The 15312-nt window shown below is 45.1% G+C and overlaps 1 protein-coding gene across 3 annotated transcripts in view; it reads left to right on the top strand.

The window, feature by feature from the left end:
* Window positions 1-11097: 11097 nt before the first annotated feature.
* TRA2A (transformer 2 alpha homolog) overlaps window positions 11098-15312 on the top strand; it is a 30629-nt gene continuing 26414 nt past the window's right edge. For 2 of the 3 annotated variants that reach the window (XM_020993183.2, XM_020993182.2), the window contains exon 1: window positions 11099-11299. In XM_020993183.2, coding sequence (XP_020848842.1) covers window positions 11264-11299 — 36 coding nt within the window. In that variant the 5' untranslated portion in view covers window positions 11099-11263. Of the gene's footprint in view, window positions 11300-15312 lie in introns of all 3 variants that reach the window. The other variant, XM_020993184.2, reaches the window with a different exon arrangement.

Here is a 15312-nt window from a genome sequence, read left to right as displayed (position 1 = left end):
AACCCAAACTGCTCTAGAAAAATTGAAAGAGGTGGAAAGTACTCTTCAGCTGAGATTGACCAGGCAAAGGTTCAATAGCATTTAAGCTGTTGTTTTTGGTCCTTCATTTTCTAAGGGAACCAATGACATCACGAATGAGTGATGACTTGACTTGCAAGTGAATTGGATTTAAGTGAGGCAGAGTTGTGCAAAGTCTCTCTCCTAGGGTCATTGTCTCAGGACAAAAGTCAGGATGACTGGTGATGGCCCAGGATGCAGTGGATGACCTTGGTATCTTCAATGTCTCACCAGGGTCTAAGTGCTCCACGGCACCTGCTTCAGTCACCTTCATGGCCACTGAGACAAATTGTTCTTGTCTGCCCATTTTGCCAGGAGAAGTCTTCATGTGCTTGGGGTAGACATCCCCCTGACTCACCAATGGGTCTAACTCCTGTCAGCTACCATCAACCTGGTTTAACCCGTCCGCCGAGACAGTGTTACCAGGGGGAGGCCACTGTGCATGCTACAGCTTCTTACAGCCCCAACTTGAGTGCCGGGTGGACACCAAAGATGGGTGAACAGCCCCGAAAAGGACTCAGCAAGCCCTGTCACCAGAGGTACTAGTCCTCCCTGAACACCCCATGCACCCCAGCATTTAAGCTAAGCCTTTAAGAAATCAGTCTTAAGTCAAGAAGTTGTGGATGGAGAACTGGGCTTGGAGTAAGGACAACCTGGTTTCCAATTCTCCTTTCACGCTTACTTGTCACGTGACAGACGCAGCTTCTATAAGTGTCTAGTTTCCCAAGTGGAAAATGGAGATACTAACAGATGAACTGTCTACCTCCTAGGGTTGGCAGGGACTGAATCTATGTTTACATTGGCATAGGAAGCTCTCAGATAAGGAAACTCCTTTACCAGTGCAGGCTGGTACCTTCTCTGTAACTTAATCTTAGAGAGTTGTCACTGTGAAATTAAGTGACTTGCCCAGGATGCCACAGCCGATAAATGACAAAGGCAGGACTTGAATCCAGGTCTTAGAGGTTGGCTCTTGACATGTGCTATTTCTCTAGGTTTATTAAAAGACCTAAATAAACTAATGTAGAAGAGCTGTGTTGTGCAAGTGTTAAAACGCAAGTCCCAGGAGTGATAATTATTAAGGAAGGGCAAGATTCTGGAAAATGAATACAAGGGAAGACTGCTCCTCAGGCATGAGACATTGGACTAGAAGGATGAATGGAGGTGAAGACACAATATGCAAAACAGGAAACAGCAAGCAGGCAGTCTTGGGGAAATGTGGAGTGTAAAAGCAGAAAGAATTGAAATGAAAACTGGAGAATCAGGTTTGAATCCAGTTGTGGAGGGTTTTGAATGCTAGGCTGAAGAGTTTATATAAAATATATAAACAGAGGCTATAATAGGAAGCCATAGAAAGTTTTTGAGCAGAGAAATCATATAGTCAGCCCTGTAACTTAGGAAGATTAACTTGTTGACCATAGGAGATGGATTTGAAAGGGGAAAAGACAGGAGGCAGGATGTGGGAGGCACCGACTGCCTGAATTGAAGAGGTGAGACCATGTCAGTGATGTATAAACAAATCTATTAAAATACTTATTAGACAAATATGCTAAAATAAATATATAAAGTCCATTGTGCTGTTCACTTGGAATATTAAGTATTCTGTCCACCTCTCTGACTATCCTTTCTTTGTCTCCACTTCTTTAGCTATCAGAGGCGTTGTTGTGGCCTGAAATAGATGAAAATGTAATTAGGAAATATTTAATGGTATAAGTAAAATACAATAAGACAATGGTAATATTAAAGATTTTAAAATTAAGTGAATATGTAGCCACTGGGATCCTTATGTTCAGCTTAATGGCCACTTTTTTTATTTGTTTGACACCATTACAGTACTACTTCATCTGGTGATCTCAACAGCTCCCATGGATTTAACTGCCATCTCTATGCTGATAATTCTCAGATCTACCTATCTTGCCCCAGCCTCTGCTTGGCCTCCAATATTGCATCTCCATCTGCTTTTCAGACATCTCAAACCTGATGTCCATTAGACATCTTAAACTCAAGAAGTCCAAAAACAAACTCATTATCTGTCCCTCACCCTTCCAACCTCCTATCTTCCATGTTACTGTAGAACACAGAAACCATTCTCTCAGGCCCTCCGGCTCACAACTTAGATGTGATCTTTGAATCATTTCTCTCTCTCTCCTCCCCCCCCCATCCCTATTCAATCTATAGCCAAAACCTATAGATTTCACCTTTGCAATATCTCTCTAATATGCCTCCCTTCTCTTTTCTCATCCTGCCACTGTTCTGGTCTCTTCACGCCAGGACTATTGCAATAGTTTGCTGGTGGGTCTGTCTGCCAGAGTTCTCCCTACTTCAATCCATCCTCTATTCAGTCGGCAGTGATTTTCCTTAAAGTGAATGCTGGACCATGTCACCCCTGTACTTGAAAAACTCCAGTGGTTATCACCTCCAGAATCAAATACAAAATGTTCTGTTTGCCATTCAAAGTCCTTCATGATCTAGTCCCCTCGTGTCTTTCCAGTCTTACACCCCAGTGGAGTCCTCTTTGATCCAGTGACACTGGCATCCTTGCTGTTCTGTGAACAAGACACTCCATCTCTCATTTCCTCTGGCTGTCTCCTATCCCCGGAATGCTCTCCCTCCTCCTCCTCACCTCCTGGCTTCCTTCAAGCCCCAGCTAAACTCCCACCCTCTACAAGCAGCTGTTCCCAATCCTTCTTTATTTTAATACCTTCCCTCTGTCAATTATTTCCTATTTATCCTATATACAGCTTGTTTGTACATGTTTACTTGTTATCTCCTCCGCTAGATTCTGAGCTTCTGGAGGTCAGGGACTGTCTTCTGCCTATCTTTGTATTCCCAGTGCTTACCACAGAGCTGGCACATAGGAGATACTTAATAGATGGTTACTGACAGGCTGGCCTCACTGTATTTTCCTCCCCCAGCTTCCTACAGGTAGGAGTCTCATAAATTCATCTTCAGCTCTCTTTCCATCTCTCAGTATTTTCTCTGAGACCATTTTATCCTCTCCCATAGCTTCAATTGTTATTTTGAAATGCTCTGAAAAATGGCAAAGTGCTTTAAAAACACACCGTTATGAAAGTCTTGGGTTCAATAGTCTTTATCTCATCAGATCTAGGAGGAAAGACATACGCTACACTGATGCCAATCAGAGGCTTTGTCCATCCTAGTACATTGGTTCTCAAGTTGCTGAAGCTGAAAATATTTAGCTCTTGAGATTGAACCATCAAGAACCACGGTTCACAGGATTACCTCAGAGGTAATCCAGTCTAGCCACTAACTAAAGCAAACAACAACATTCTCGTTCCTGACCAATTGTCATCGTCATGCTGTTCACAAACAGCCAGTCATCAGCCTTAATAATGATGCACTCAAGCATCCTTCAGTGAAGCAACAAGCATTTATTTAGTGCCTGCTCAGTGCCAGCATTGGGAGCAGAGATTAAAAACAAACCATCCCCACTCTCCAGGACACTACGCTCTATGGGATGAGTCAACACATGCACAGATAAGTATAAGCAAAATCAATATGTTTGGAAAGCATTGGCAGCTGGGGATGAGAAAAGCTGTCATGTAGGAAGGGGTGATTGAACTGAGCTCTGAAGGAAACTAGGGACTCCAGGAGACCTGGGGGGAGGTAGTTTGGGGAATGTCTTCCCCTATGAGGGAAAGCCTGTGGAAAAGCACAAAGTCAGAAGAGGGAATGTCTTGTGTGAAGAAGAGCAAAAAGGTCATATTTTTTAGTTTGTTTTGTTTTGTTTTGTTTTTGGCTAGGCAATGGGGTTAAATGACTTGCCCAGGGTCATACAGCTAGTGAGTGTCAAGTGTCTGAGGCCCGAATTTGAGCTCAGGTCCTCCTGATTCCAAGGCTGCAGCTCTATACACTGCCACCTAGCTGCCCCTCAAAAGGTCATTTTGATAGGATTGTTGAATGGGTGAAGGAGAGTAATGTAAAATAAAACTTATAAGGGAAGTTGGAACCAGGTTGTGAAGGGCTTTTGTTGCTGAACAGAGGAGTTTGGAGTTGTACCCTAGAGGTAGTAAGGAGCACCTCGTTTATTGAGTGACATGGTCAAAGTTGTGCTTCAAAAAGATCCCTTTGGCAGCTGTGTGGAAGTTGAGCTGGAAAGAAGACTTGAGGCCGGGACACCGACTGAAGAGGGCTTTGCAATGAACTAGTCAGTGGTTGGGGGAGGAAGGACAGTTGTGAGTTAGCTCCTGAACTCCTTTGGGGATTTGGCGGCCAGAGAGATCATTGCAGTAAAGATTTGCACTGCCTGAGGTAAACAGATGGAATGAAGCTTGAAGGAGAAGAGGTGTCTGAGCCAAAGCTTTTGTCTGCAGTAGATGCCAGTTATGTCTTTGTTGAATTGAAGAGGGTGGGTGGTAGTAGAGGGAAGATCTGGAAGTGGGAAGGAAAGGGTGTATTCCCTTCATTCTTTAACTCAGGGTGTGTGAAAGAAAGAATGCTTTGCCTTGGAGAGGATGGCCAGGGATGAAGTACTGACTGGAGAAGAGTAAGGTTCCCAAATGTACCAGAAAATAGAAAGATTATAATATCAGGTCTGCCATTAACGAAATTCCTTGTTCTCGTCTTTTCAGATAGCACAATGGAAAAGAAGGATAGAGAGAAAAGTCACCACCACACTGTAACCTAACAATAATCCTACTATTGGAAATATGCCCCTCAAGGAGTTCAAAGATAAAAAGGTCCCATAGATACCAAAATATTCATCCCACCTGTTTTATGTTAGCAAAACAAACTGAAAACAAAGCTGTTGCCCAGAAATTGCGGTATATGAATGTAACCGGAAATTACTGTGCTGTAAGGAATGACAAATAAGAGGAATTCTAAGAAGTGTGGGGAGTCTTAATATGAACTGATGCAGAGTGAAGAAATCTGAGCCTAGAGATAGATATTTTGTACCAATATAAACAAACAAAAAACCCACTAAACTGGCAGTTTGCCTTAGATCAAATGTAATGACCCATGTTAGCCCTGGACAGCAGAGATTAACTTGATTTGTCTAGGTAGAAAAGGTAGAGACCGTTGTCGAATATGTGTTCTGCATTCTGTCAGACACAACCAGTGCTACACTCCAACGTACTGAACTGTTTTTCTTTATTAGAAGAATGAGTTTTATTGCACCTGGGGAAGAGTATTATTAAATGGCTACGATTTTTTTTTTAATTCCATAAAAGTATTTGGAACCATACATGCCCTGAAAGTCATTAAATCATGCAGACCTTTGGACCCAGGGATACTCCACTAGGCCTGTATCCTGTAAAAGAAAGAGGAAAAGATCCAGATGCACAAAAATATAATAGCTCTTTTTATAGTGAAAAAGAACTGGAAAATAAAGGGGTTCCCATCATTTGGGATATCATTGAAAGAATTATGATATATAAATGTAATGGAAAATTAATGCTCTGTAAATGATGAAAGGAAAGGCTTCAGAGAAACCTGAGAATACTTGCATGGGCTGGTTCAGAGTTAAGTGAGCAGAACTAGTAGAACAATTTATGTAACAACTATGTGGGGGGGGGGAAGCCAACTTTGAAACACTTAGCTGATTAATGGAATGACTAACCATGTTTGATGAAGCAAGCTACCCACTTCCTGGCAGAGAGGTGATGGATGAGACATATATTTTTGGACATGGAAGAAATTTGCTTGGCTTGTCTATGTAAATTTGTTACAAGAGTTCTCTCTCTCTCTCTCTCTCTCTCTCTCTCTCTCTCTCTCTCTCTCTCTCTCTCTCTTAATTGGGCAGAGTAAGATAAAAGATAGAAGAGATTGTAGGAATACGGTTTCCTATTTCCCCCAATTCCCCTCTCCTCTCACCTCCCAAATGAGAAGAGAACTGAAAGAAGGCCAGACAGAATCACAGACAAGCAGGACAACTTTGAAAGTTACATGTTGAATTTATTATACATTTAAAAGGGAAAGTAAGCTCTCCGTAATAGAAATTCCCATTTTGACTTAGTCCTCTCCTTTTGCTCCATAATGCTCATATTAGTTTTATTTGGTGTTTGCTAGGTTTAGAAAGGGCAGCTAGGTGGTACAGTAGACAGAGTGCCAGGCCTGGAGTCAGGAAGACCTGAGGTCAAATTCAGCCTCAGACACTAGCTATGCGAACCTAGGCAAGTCACTTCACCCTGTTTGCTTCAGTTTTTCACCCGTAAAATGAGCTGGAGAAGGAAGTGGCAAAGCACTCCAGTAGAGAAGACTGTCAAGAAAACTGCGAAAAAGGAGTCTCGGAATCTGACATGACTGAAAGGACTGAATAACAGCAACAACAACGACAAATTAGAGTAAGAACAAGGGTGGGAGGGCAAAGAAGTCAAGGGTCTGAGGAGCTGGACGGGAAAGGTGGATGGGGAGGATAACGCGACCTTTACTTGGTTACGTAGAAAAGTTGGAGTTGAAGAATTGCTACAATCCATTCTGCTGAATTATTTTTGTTAGAAGAAGAGAGTTTTATTGGACCTGGGTCACTGTGATTTAAAAAAAGACAGACGGTTCTGGAAAGCAATCTTGAACCATGCTTGCCCTCAAAGTTATTAAATCAGGCATAAGAAGAGCTAATGGGGATGGCCCCCCCCCCTTCCATCCAGGAGAGTAGGAGATATGGAATGAAGATCACCCCCAAGGCTTTATGAGCACTGCTGCCACCTGGTCTCGTCACTGCCGCTGCCACCTCTCAGGGAACTGCTCTCTCTCTCCCGAAGCTCCCTTTGGGGGCTTGGGCCATATTATCTCTTTGTTAACTCTGTCTCAACTAACTCATAGTTTATAAGCCTGTTATCACCAATTCAGTTCCACTCAGCAAAGATCATGATGTACTAAGTACTTGGCACCCTGTTTGGCCTAAGAACACAAAAACAGACAAGAAACAATCCCTGCCCTCAAGGGATTTCTATTGTTAAGACACCTTGCTATAACTCACTAGAGGGAAAGATTTCCTTGTTACTTTGGCACAGCAATGCCCTCATTCCTGGGACAGTCTACTTAAATCGAACACAGAGTGTGTGGCTAACCTTTTGTTAGGAAACAGGTCTGTAGTTGAGTGGAAGGGGCTGCTGGTATGTGTGTCAATGCAAGCATTCACCTGTTCTAGCTGATGGGCTTAAAATTTAAAAATTAATCAACCTGTAATAGTTCACGAGAAGGGGGCTGGGGGAAGAAGTATGGAGAATGAAGCCAACATCAGCCAAGTGAAAGGCTGGGACAGGTTTCAACAAGCTAAGAGTCTTGGTTTCTTTATGGTTTTCCACAAGTGGATGACCTTCCCAGTTCTTCAATCTTGCAGACCCAGATCATTTATGTGAGCACCATCCTCAGCCCCATCCACAAGTCACATAGGTTACACATTCAACAAAAGAGTCATTCAGAATGGATGCCGTTCCAGGCGCTGGGTTAGGCCAACTGATCCAGCCCATGAGCCGTTTACAGTCTTCTGGGGAGACACTAGACTAACTCAGATAAGACAGACTATCAGAGCTGGGATGGGCTCACACTGACTTTCTGAGTCCAGCTCTGTCCATACCTGCCCCAGGATTTCTTCCTCCATCTTGCTGACAAGTGGCCATCCATCTGGGGTTTCTAGCTCTGAGACTCTCTTATTCTGTGTTGGTTGGAGTCGCTGGCCTGTCAGGCCTTCCTGTAACCACTACTGAGAGAAAGCCTGCCTCTTTACCCCCTAAGGAGTGATGATCAAAAGGGAGCTGACTGACCTTCCAGCCTGGTTATTCATCCTACTGGCTCTCTCTGCGAGAGGGTAAGCCTTTAATGACTGCCTGGAGGCAGAAGCACGTGGCTGCTGCCTTTGTTTACTGTTGTAGCCAAAGAAAATAAGGATCCTGGTTTCTGCTTTGCATTCTTTTACCAAGCACAGTTTAGAGACCTGAATAGAGACTTCCAAAGGCAGGCTTCGGTGGCTTCAGAAAGGTGGAGTATCTTGGCCAAGCAGTTTACAGGAGCTACCATACCCACGGGCCTGACAGGGGGGTTTGTGGACAATGCCATGCCTGATCACTTGGCTTCTGGTTTGAAAAGAGATTTTTGAGGACTACATTCCCTTTTCCAGGTAGGTCAGATTCAAGGACTCTCAAACTTGAGGTTCCCCACCACCGCTACCAAGGCAAGCACTGCCCAAGAAATCTCCCTTCTCTAGATAGATAGCTTAATTCCTGCATCCCAAGACCTAGGAAATTCCATCTCTTCTCATCAGAAAGCCTTCCTTGTCTGAGTCTCCTCTCCGCTGCCTTAGGCAAGCCCATACAGATTTTTCTCTAAACTTTGTATCTCTCCTCCCCAGCAGCTAGTTGTACACTGCTCTAGCTCTCACGTGCTTAGTAAATGGTGAGGGAATTGGATGATGTTTTATCCTAACCCTTGCCTTACTATTACAGATCTATCTAGAGATAGAGATAGAGATAGAGAGACACACATATATACATATATGGTGGGTGTGTGTGTGTGCATTAATTAACAAGGAAGGCCTGCAGTCTTGTCGCGGGATTAGGAAAAGCTTTTTTAAAGGACATTTTGACAGATAGCTGTGACAGACAGGGTCATAGAAGACTTTTTGAGGAAAAGGAAGGAAGGAAGAATGGAAGGACGGATGGATGGAAGATCGAGCAGCTAGGAGGAAGTGAGTTCAAATGGGGCCTCAGACACTGTCGAGCTGTGTAACCCTGGGCAAGTCACTTCATCCCAATTGCCTCCAAAAAAAGAAAGAAAGAATTAATTGCAATATGATTGCTTTGTTGCGGTGCTGTTGTGGGTAAGGCCCTGAACTTGGAGTCAGACCCTCACTAGCGCTCAGAGCCTCAGTTTCCTCATCTCTGAATTGGAGCTAATGACCTTTGTAGTAGTGCCTGACTCACAATTTTAGTGAGGAAATCGTTCTGTAAACCTTAATGTGCTCCAGAAAGGTAAATGAACTTTTTTCCTATTGTCGCGGCTGTTTCTTTCCCTCCCTTTACCCTGCCTCCCTCCCCCCATCAGTCATCCACTGGCATTTGAGAGATCAAATTCATGAGCCTTTATGCCCTATGTGGCCTTGACGTTCTCAACAAGAACACCAGAAAATCCTTTGACTTCCTAAAATGCGATCTGTTTGGTGGGCTTGGGTTCTGAAGGAGAAAATCCTCCATTTAAAACAAAAACAAATTCCTTGAGATTATATGGAATAATAAGATTTCTCTCGTGTGTAACAAGGACTCCTGTTTCTCTAGCAGCTGTGAGGTCTACCTACGATCATTTTCCAGGCATTCCCCGAAGTGCCTAATGAAGGTATTATTAGCTGTTTTACAGATAAAGCAGAGAAGATCTCAGAAGCGATTCGCCTCACACCACACAGCTGGGGAGCGTCTCAGCACAGATTTGATCCAGGTCTCCAAAATCGAAGTTCAGACTCCATCCCATACATCCCATCGCCTCTCGATTAATTGGTTGGACATTCCCGTTTCCCAACGCCGAGCGCTTAAGGAGAGCTACTCAGCAGCCTTGCCTATGCAGTCACTCAAAGGCCTCCGCAATCAGCCTTTCCACTCTTGTTTCATATTACTCTCTAACTGGGAGGGGGGATCTGAGAAGCTTTGAGTCCTGATGCTCTAAAACCGGGACGAAGTGGTTAGCACAGCTGCTTCTTCCTTCCCAGAAATGAGAGATCTCGGTGAAAACGCATTTAGATGCAATTTCTTTCTTTCCTTCCGCTCCCCCGCCCCACTCCCGGTTCAGCTTGAATAAGATACATAATAACAGTGCTCCTGGTCAGCCCTGACAGGGATCTTCATACAACTTCTGCTCGCTATGACGCTCCTTTGAAGACCTGTAGTATACAAAACGAATCAATTCGAGTTTTGCCGCTTCGGTAAATCACTCAACCTCCTTTCCCACTCGCCTCCTCTGTAAAATGAGGGGGTCTGGGCTAAAGTTCCTTCAAACTCCAATCTTTTCAGAACCTACTTGTTACATCAACAATGCTTTTTAATTAGGTGACCGCGGGGAAAATGGCTTTGCTTTGGCATCTCTCTACGCTTCAATTTTCCCCTCTGTAAAATGGAGAGGGTAGTCCAGACCGTTCGAAGCCTCCGTGGTGTGTTGGGAGGGATGGGTTCTTCAAATGAGTTCTTAGTTTTAAGGCCTAGCTCTGGCAGAGCTAGGTGGCACGGTGGATTGAGCGCTGGGCCTGGAAGCAGGAAGACTCGTCTTCACGAATTCAAATCTGGCCTCAGGGGCTTACTAGCTGCACGACCCTAGGCAAGTCACTTAACCTTGTTTACCTCCGTTTCCTCATCTGTAAAATGAGCCGGAGAAGGAAATGGCAAATGGTTCCAGAATCTTTGGGAAGAAAACCCAAAATGGGGTCACAGAGAGTCAGACACGACCGAACCACGATCTGGCCGGGGAAGGTTTTTAGCACTGGGCACCTAAGCGCTTATTTAATAAGCGCTCCTGGGAATGCAAAAGGCAAAACGCGTCCAGCTTGCAAGGGGGACGGGAAGTGAATTGCGAGCCACAGACAGAGCGAATTTGTCTATATCAGACCATCAAAAAAGCTAGGCACTAAGCGCGTGCGGGGGCCCGGGAAAGGCTCCAAGTCGGAGCTAAGAGAGGTTTGCTGATTGACCGCCTGCGATAAGTCGGGCTCCTGCTGGACCAACCTCCCCGTTTTGGGGAAGAGGGAAGGGCCAAGTGCCGGAGGTCAGGCAGAGAGCCGGTGGAGGGGCTGGCCTTGGACAGCAGGACGCAGGAGCTCCGCCTTCCCCGGTCCCCAGCAGCACAGCCGGAGGGCGGCTCCAGGCGGGGCAGACGGGGGAGGGGCCGCGCCGGAGCGATTTCGAGGCTCCGCCCCATCCGCTCCTCCCACGCCGGCCGCACAATGCCGCCGCAGGCGCTGGATCCACAGTGCGCACGCGCTCGGGGGGCCGGGACCGGCGTTCGGGCGGGGCCTCAAGACGCCGAGCGCCAGGCCCCGCCCCCAGCACGCAGGACCCGCCCTGAACCCTCCCTCGGCCCCGCCCCTCGGCGCGCGCGGTGAGGCGAGCAGGAGGCCGCGGCGGCGCGGCGGTCGCCATTTTGCTCGAGCCTGGGAGTCAGCGGGAGCGGAGCGGCCGTTACCGCCGCCCTCTGCCCTCGGTCCGGTCCGGTGCGGCCCCGCGCCGAGCCCTGCCTCTCGTGGAGCCCCGGTGGGAAGAGCCCGGTCGACATGAGTGATGTCGAGGAGAACAACTTCGAGGGCAGAGTGAGTACAAAGCGGCGCGAGCCGGGCGGGCGCCCGGGCGGAGGAGGCCGAGGCCGAGACCGCGGCCTGCACCGGGGGCGGGGGCCGAGGTGGGAGGACGGAGGGGAGGGAGGCCGCGGCTCGGCGGAGGCCTGGCCCCAGGCCGGGTCCAGGCTGCCTGAGGCCCGCTGGGGCCGGCGGGGCCTGAGAGGGGGAAGGCCTGGAGGGGGGGAGGGCTAGGGGGGGTTCCTCCGCCCCTGCCTCCCCCTCCCCTCCTCGGGCCCTCGCCGCCGCCCGCTCCCTTTCTCTCCAAACGGCTTCTGCCTCGTGGGGCGCGGGGGGCGGCAGAGGCGAGAGCCTGCGGGCATGGTTGGGCCCCCGAGGCTCGGGGGAGCCCGCCCTTCCCTTGGCAGAGGAGGAAACTGAGGCTCGTAGGCAGCACGGGACCCTCCTGACCTGGAGCTAAGGCGGAGAGGACCCGAGGGAGGCAGCGGGGGCTAGAGCTGCGAGGGTCCGAGGAGGGTGTGCGGACCCATCTTACGGAGGAGGACTCTGGACTTGCCGAGAGGGGAGCTGTAGGGCTGGGGGGACCCGAGGGAGCCCCTGGGCCGAGCTGGGCCCGGAGAGCCAGTGACAGCCCCTTAGAAACCGTGAAAAGAGAAAGCGAGGCGAGCTCTCCCTTCCCTTAGGGCAGGACAGAGACCCCTGGAAGTTTTCAAGATCGCTGATAGAAGGCTTGGAGTTAGGAGTTGGAGGGCCTCGGGTTTGGGACGGTGGTGGTGTAGAGTCAAACTTAGGGAATTCGGAGTTGTGTTTCAGCAGTTCTCTTCACTTGGAGATGCCCTCACTCCTTCTGAATACAGGGCATAAACAGTCCCTAAGCAACGCATTTCATGCTTTAGGTGGCTTGAGTCACATGGAAACGATGAAAACAGTTCAGGTGTTCATTGGAGGGAGGGAGCTGAGAATTTTTTTTTTTAATAATAACAACTCATTTATATAGCAGTTAATGTTTCCTAAACATTTCCCTCACAACAATCCGAACAAAGTAGGTAGTATAGGAAACTGAGTCTTAAAGGTTGTAACTTCTCTGTGTATGGTCATACAACTGGTGACAGCTGGAATTCCAAGCCAAGGCTTCCAGGGCTCTTCCATTACGCCAGGTTATACTTGTCAACTGTACCGAGCTTTCTGGAACCATAGAGTCAAATCAGAAGGTCAGTACAGGGTTTTGTTTTGTTTTTTTCTTAGGAAGATTCAAAAGAGCATTTTTTAGAGTGACATGATTCAGATCGCTTTTGATACATAGATGAAAAATCACATGATTGCTTATTTTGGTAGTGTATGGATTCCTTTGAGAAACTTTCTGTAAAAGTATTTTAGCGACAGTATTTCTGACAAAACAGAACTAATATTATTTTAAAGGAGCCTGGCATAACAATAAATTGCATAAGTTATTGGGGCACCCCCACCCCCCCATCGGAACAAAAAAACTCAACCCAAACCCAGAGAGTAATGGTTTCTACTTTTTTAACTTTTCATTTAAAAATTTTATTCATACTATGCAACTATCAAATTTGTATAGCTTATCTGTGTAGTATTCTTTTCTAGGTGTTCCTAAGTCTTTTTCAGATTTGATTACTCATTGTAGAATAAGATCCCTTTTGGGAGGGGGGGTAAGGGGGGAAGGAGTAGTTAGGTTATAACGTAGCTTCCTGTTGTTTTAAAAGAAGTTGGGAATTTTTTAGTACACCCAGCTTTCCTTCTTCAAACCATCCCAGGCATCCCTCCTCTTCGCCTTTGTAATTCAAACAAAAACAATGCTCTTGAAAATGAAAGATCCCTAATAGTTCAACTCAGTATTTTGTATTGAGAAGAGAAAGTGTCCTCTCAATAAGGTAACTTGGGAGTATAATTTCTAGGCTTTTGTGAGAGGACCTGAGATACTATATGTATATTCCTATTTTAGCCTAGCTAAAAATACCAGTAGTCATTGACAAGTTAAATTTAATATGAAAAAAGTTATTTTGAGGTTTTTCCATTTTCAATATTACAGGTGTTTTTTAATCACAGAAAAAATTCTTTTGTCACTTTCAATAAGTTGTACACAACTCTAATTTTAATATGACAACAGTAAATTGAAAATTACCTTTCTTCTCAGAATTTGTATACCACCCTTCACAGGATTGTTGTGAGGATCAAATGAAATTATGTCTACGTACTTTACAAAACTCCAGCACTCCTTAAAAGGCCATATAAATGTGAGCTATCGTTGTATTCCTTTATAGATTTTTAGTGCATTGTTTTTGATGGTTAACCCTATAGGCCATAGTCTTTTGTTCTGTTTTATGGGAGGCAACAGCAAGGGTGTTGTGGCTAGAGAACTGGCCTGAAAGGCAGCAAGACTTGGGTTTAATTGACCAGGGGCAAGTCACTGAATGTCAGTGCTCTAGGGACAAATCTCAAGACTTAAGTTACCGAGGAGCAATTTCCCCTAAAGTTCTCTAGTCCAGTGAAATCCACAGGTCTAGTTCCTGTACCTATTCTTTAAAGGATAGCCTTAAAATGGTAATCTGGTTTCTATAAAAGTAAAAGGAGCTTGGGAGGAGGTATCACAGGTGAAGCAGAAGTAAACCAGAAAACTGTTTGAGGTTTGGCTATTTTTTCTGTTTATTAGACTGCTTTTCACTAGCACTTCCTGTAAAATCCACATACTTTTACAACAGAAGGCCCTTTTAGTGGCAGAGATCACAAGTTGGCATGCTATGAGGTTTGTCATACTACGTAATGCAGCGTAATTTGTTGCATCTGATTTGAGGTTGAATATTTCAAGAAGATAATGTTTTCTGAAAGGGCAATTGTGGTAGCTTTAGGTATGACCAATAATTCATATACATTGGAGGAATAAATCTTCCTTTGAGGATAAAAAATGGGGAAGCATTGTATTTCCATTGTAACTAAAAGGATTGTGGAAATCATTGGCAATATTTATTATTTTTACTATTGGGTTAAGTGTATTTTTCCTACAAAGGTAAGAAAAGGATATTGAGCTTTCCTGCCTTTAATTGCTAAATGAGTTTCCTTTAAAAAAAAAAAAGGAAAGCAAAATAGAATGCACTGTGGTTTCTCAGAGCCATTAAAACCAGTATGAAGAACTTTTAATGTTAAATTTGCTGAATATAGTAGCTGGAATTTTCCCTTTGTAGGTGAAAATGTTCTTTTCAGTTTGAAAGACCAGATGCAAGAAAGAAAGCCTTTTAGAAAGGGAAGTATGGTGGAGTAAAATTTGTTACAAACTACATTAACTATTTTCTATGTTTATCTTTTCAAATATTCAGTTAACAATTAAATAAAATTGACTGAGTGCCTGTTTCTTAAAGGTGCTGTGGTAGATACAAAAAATTTAGAATCTTAAGGAAACAGGACAGTTTAGAATCAAATACTTAGATGAATAGAGTAAGTACAGAAGGAATTCAGGAAATGAAGAGATCTTAGAATTTAAGAGGTGTGAGGATCCCAACAGATTATTTAGACAAGGATTTGACAGGGGTGTTTTCTGCATATTCTTTGTTGGAACTACGAAAATCACTTTTCCAAAGTAATGAGGGTTCAAATTTTTGTTATCAGCACTGGACAGCTCCACTCGAGTCTCACTGGAGACTTTCCTGAAGGCTCCTCTCTTTTCTATTCCAGTACCCACTCCATCCAAGCTTAAGTTCTGGGTGAACTGGGAGGAGGAGACCTGCAGGACATGAGGATTTCAGATGCAGCAGAACTTTTTGTCCAGGGTGTGAAGTTCATCCTTTAGACCTCTCCAGAACTTCTTTTGCCCCTACTTTGGGAGACTCTTTTGTTTGTTCTTGTTTGTTTTTGGTTTTTGCTTGGTGGTTTGTTTTGTTTTGTTTTGTTTTTTTTTTTTAGGAAGGTGAAAAAGTGTTCTAGCTCTTCAGTTTTGGGCTGGTTCCTAGATGTACAACAGTTTTTCAAGTCCTAATATTTGGTCCCAGTCCCTTTATTTTTGTGAGAGCTGAGAT

Source organism: Phascolarctos cinereus, unplaced genomic scaffold (genome assembly GCF_003287225.1).
Source record: "Phascolarctos cinereus isolate Bilbo 61053 unplaced genomic scaffold, phaCin_HiC Scaffold_1;HRSCAF=81, whole genome shotgun sequence".
Lineage (NCBI taxonomy): Eukaryota > Metazoa > Chordata > Mammalia > Diprotodontia > Phascolarctidae > Phascolarctos > Phascolarctos cinereus.
This window is presented reverse-complemented; position numbering and strand designations above follow the sequence as displayed.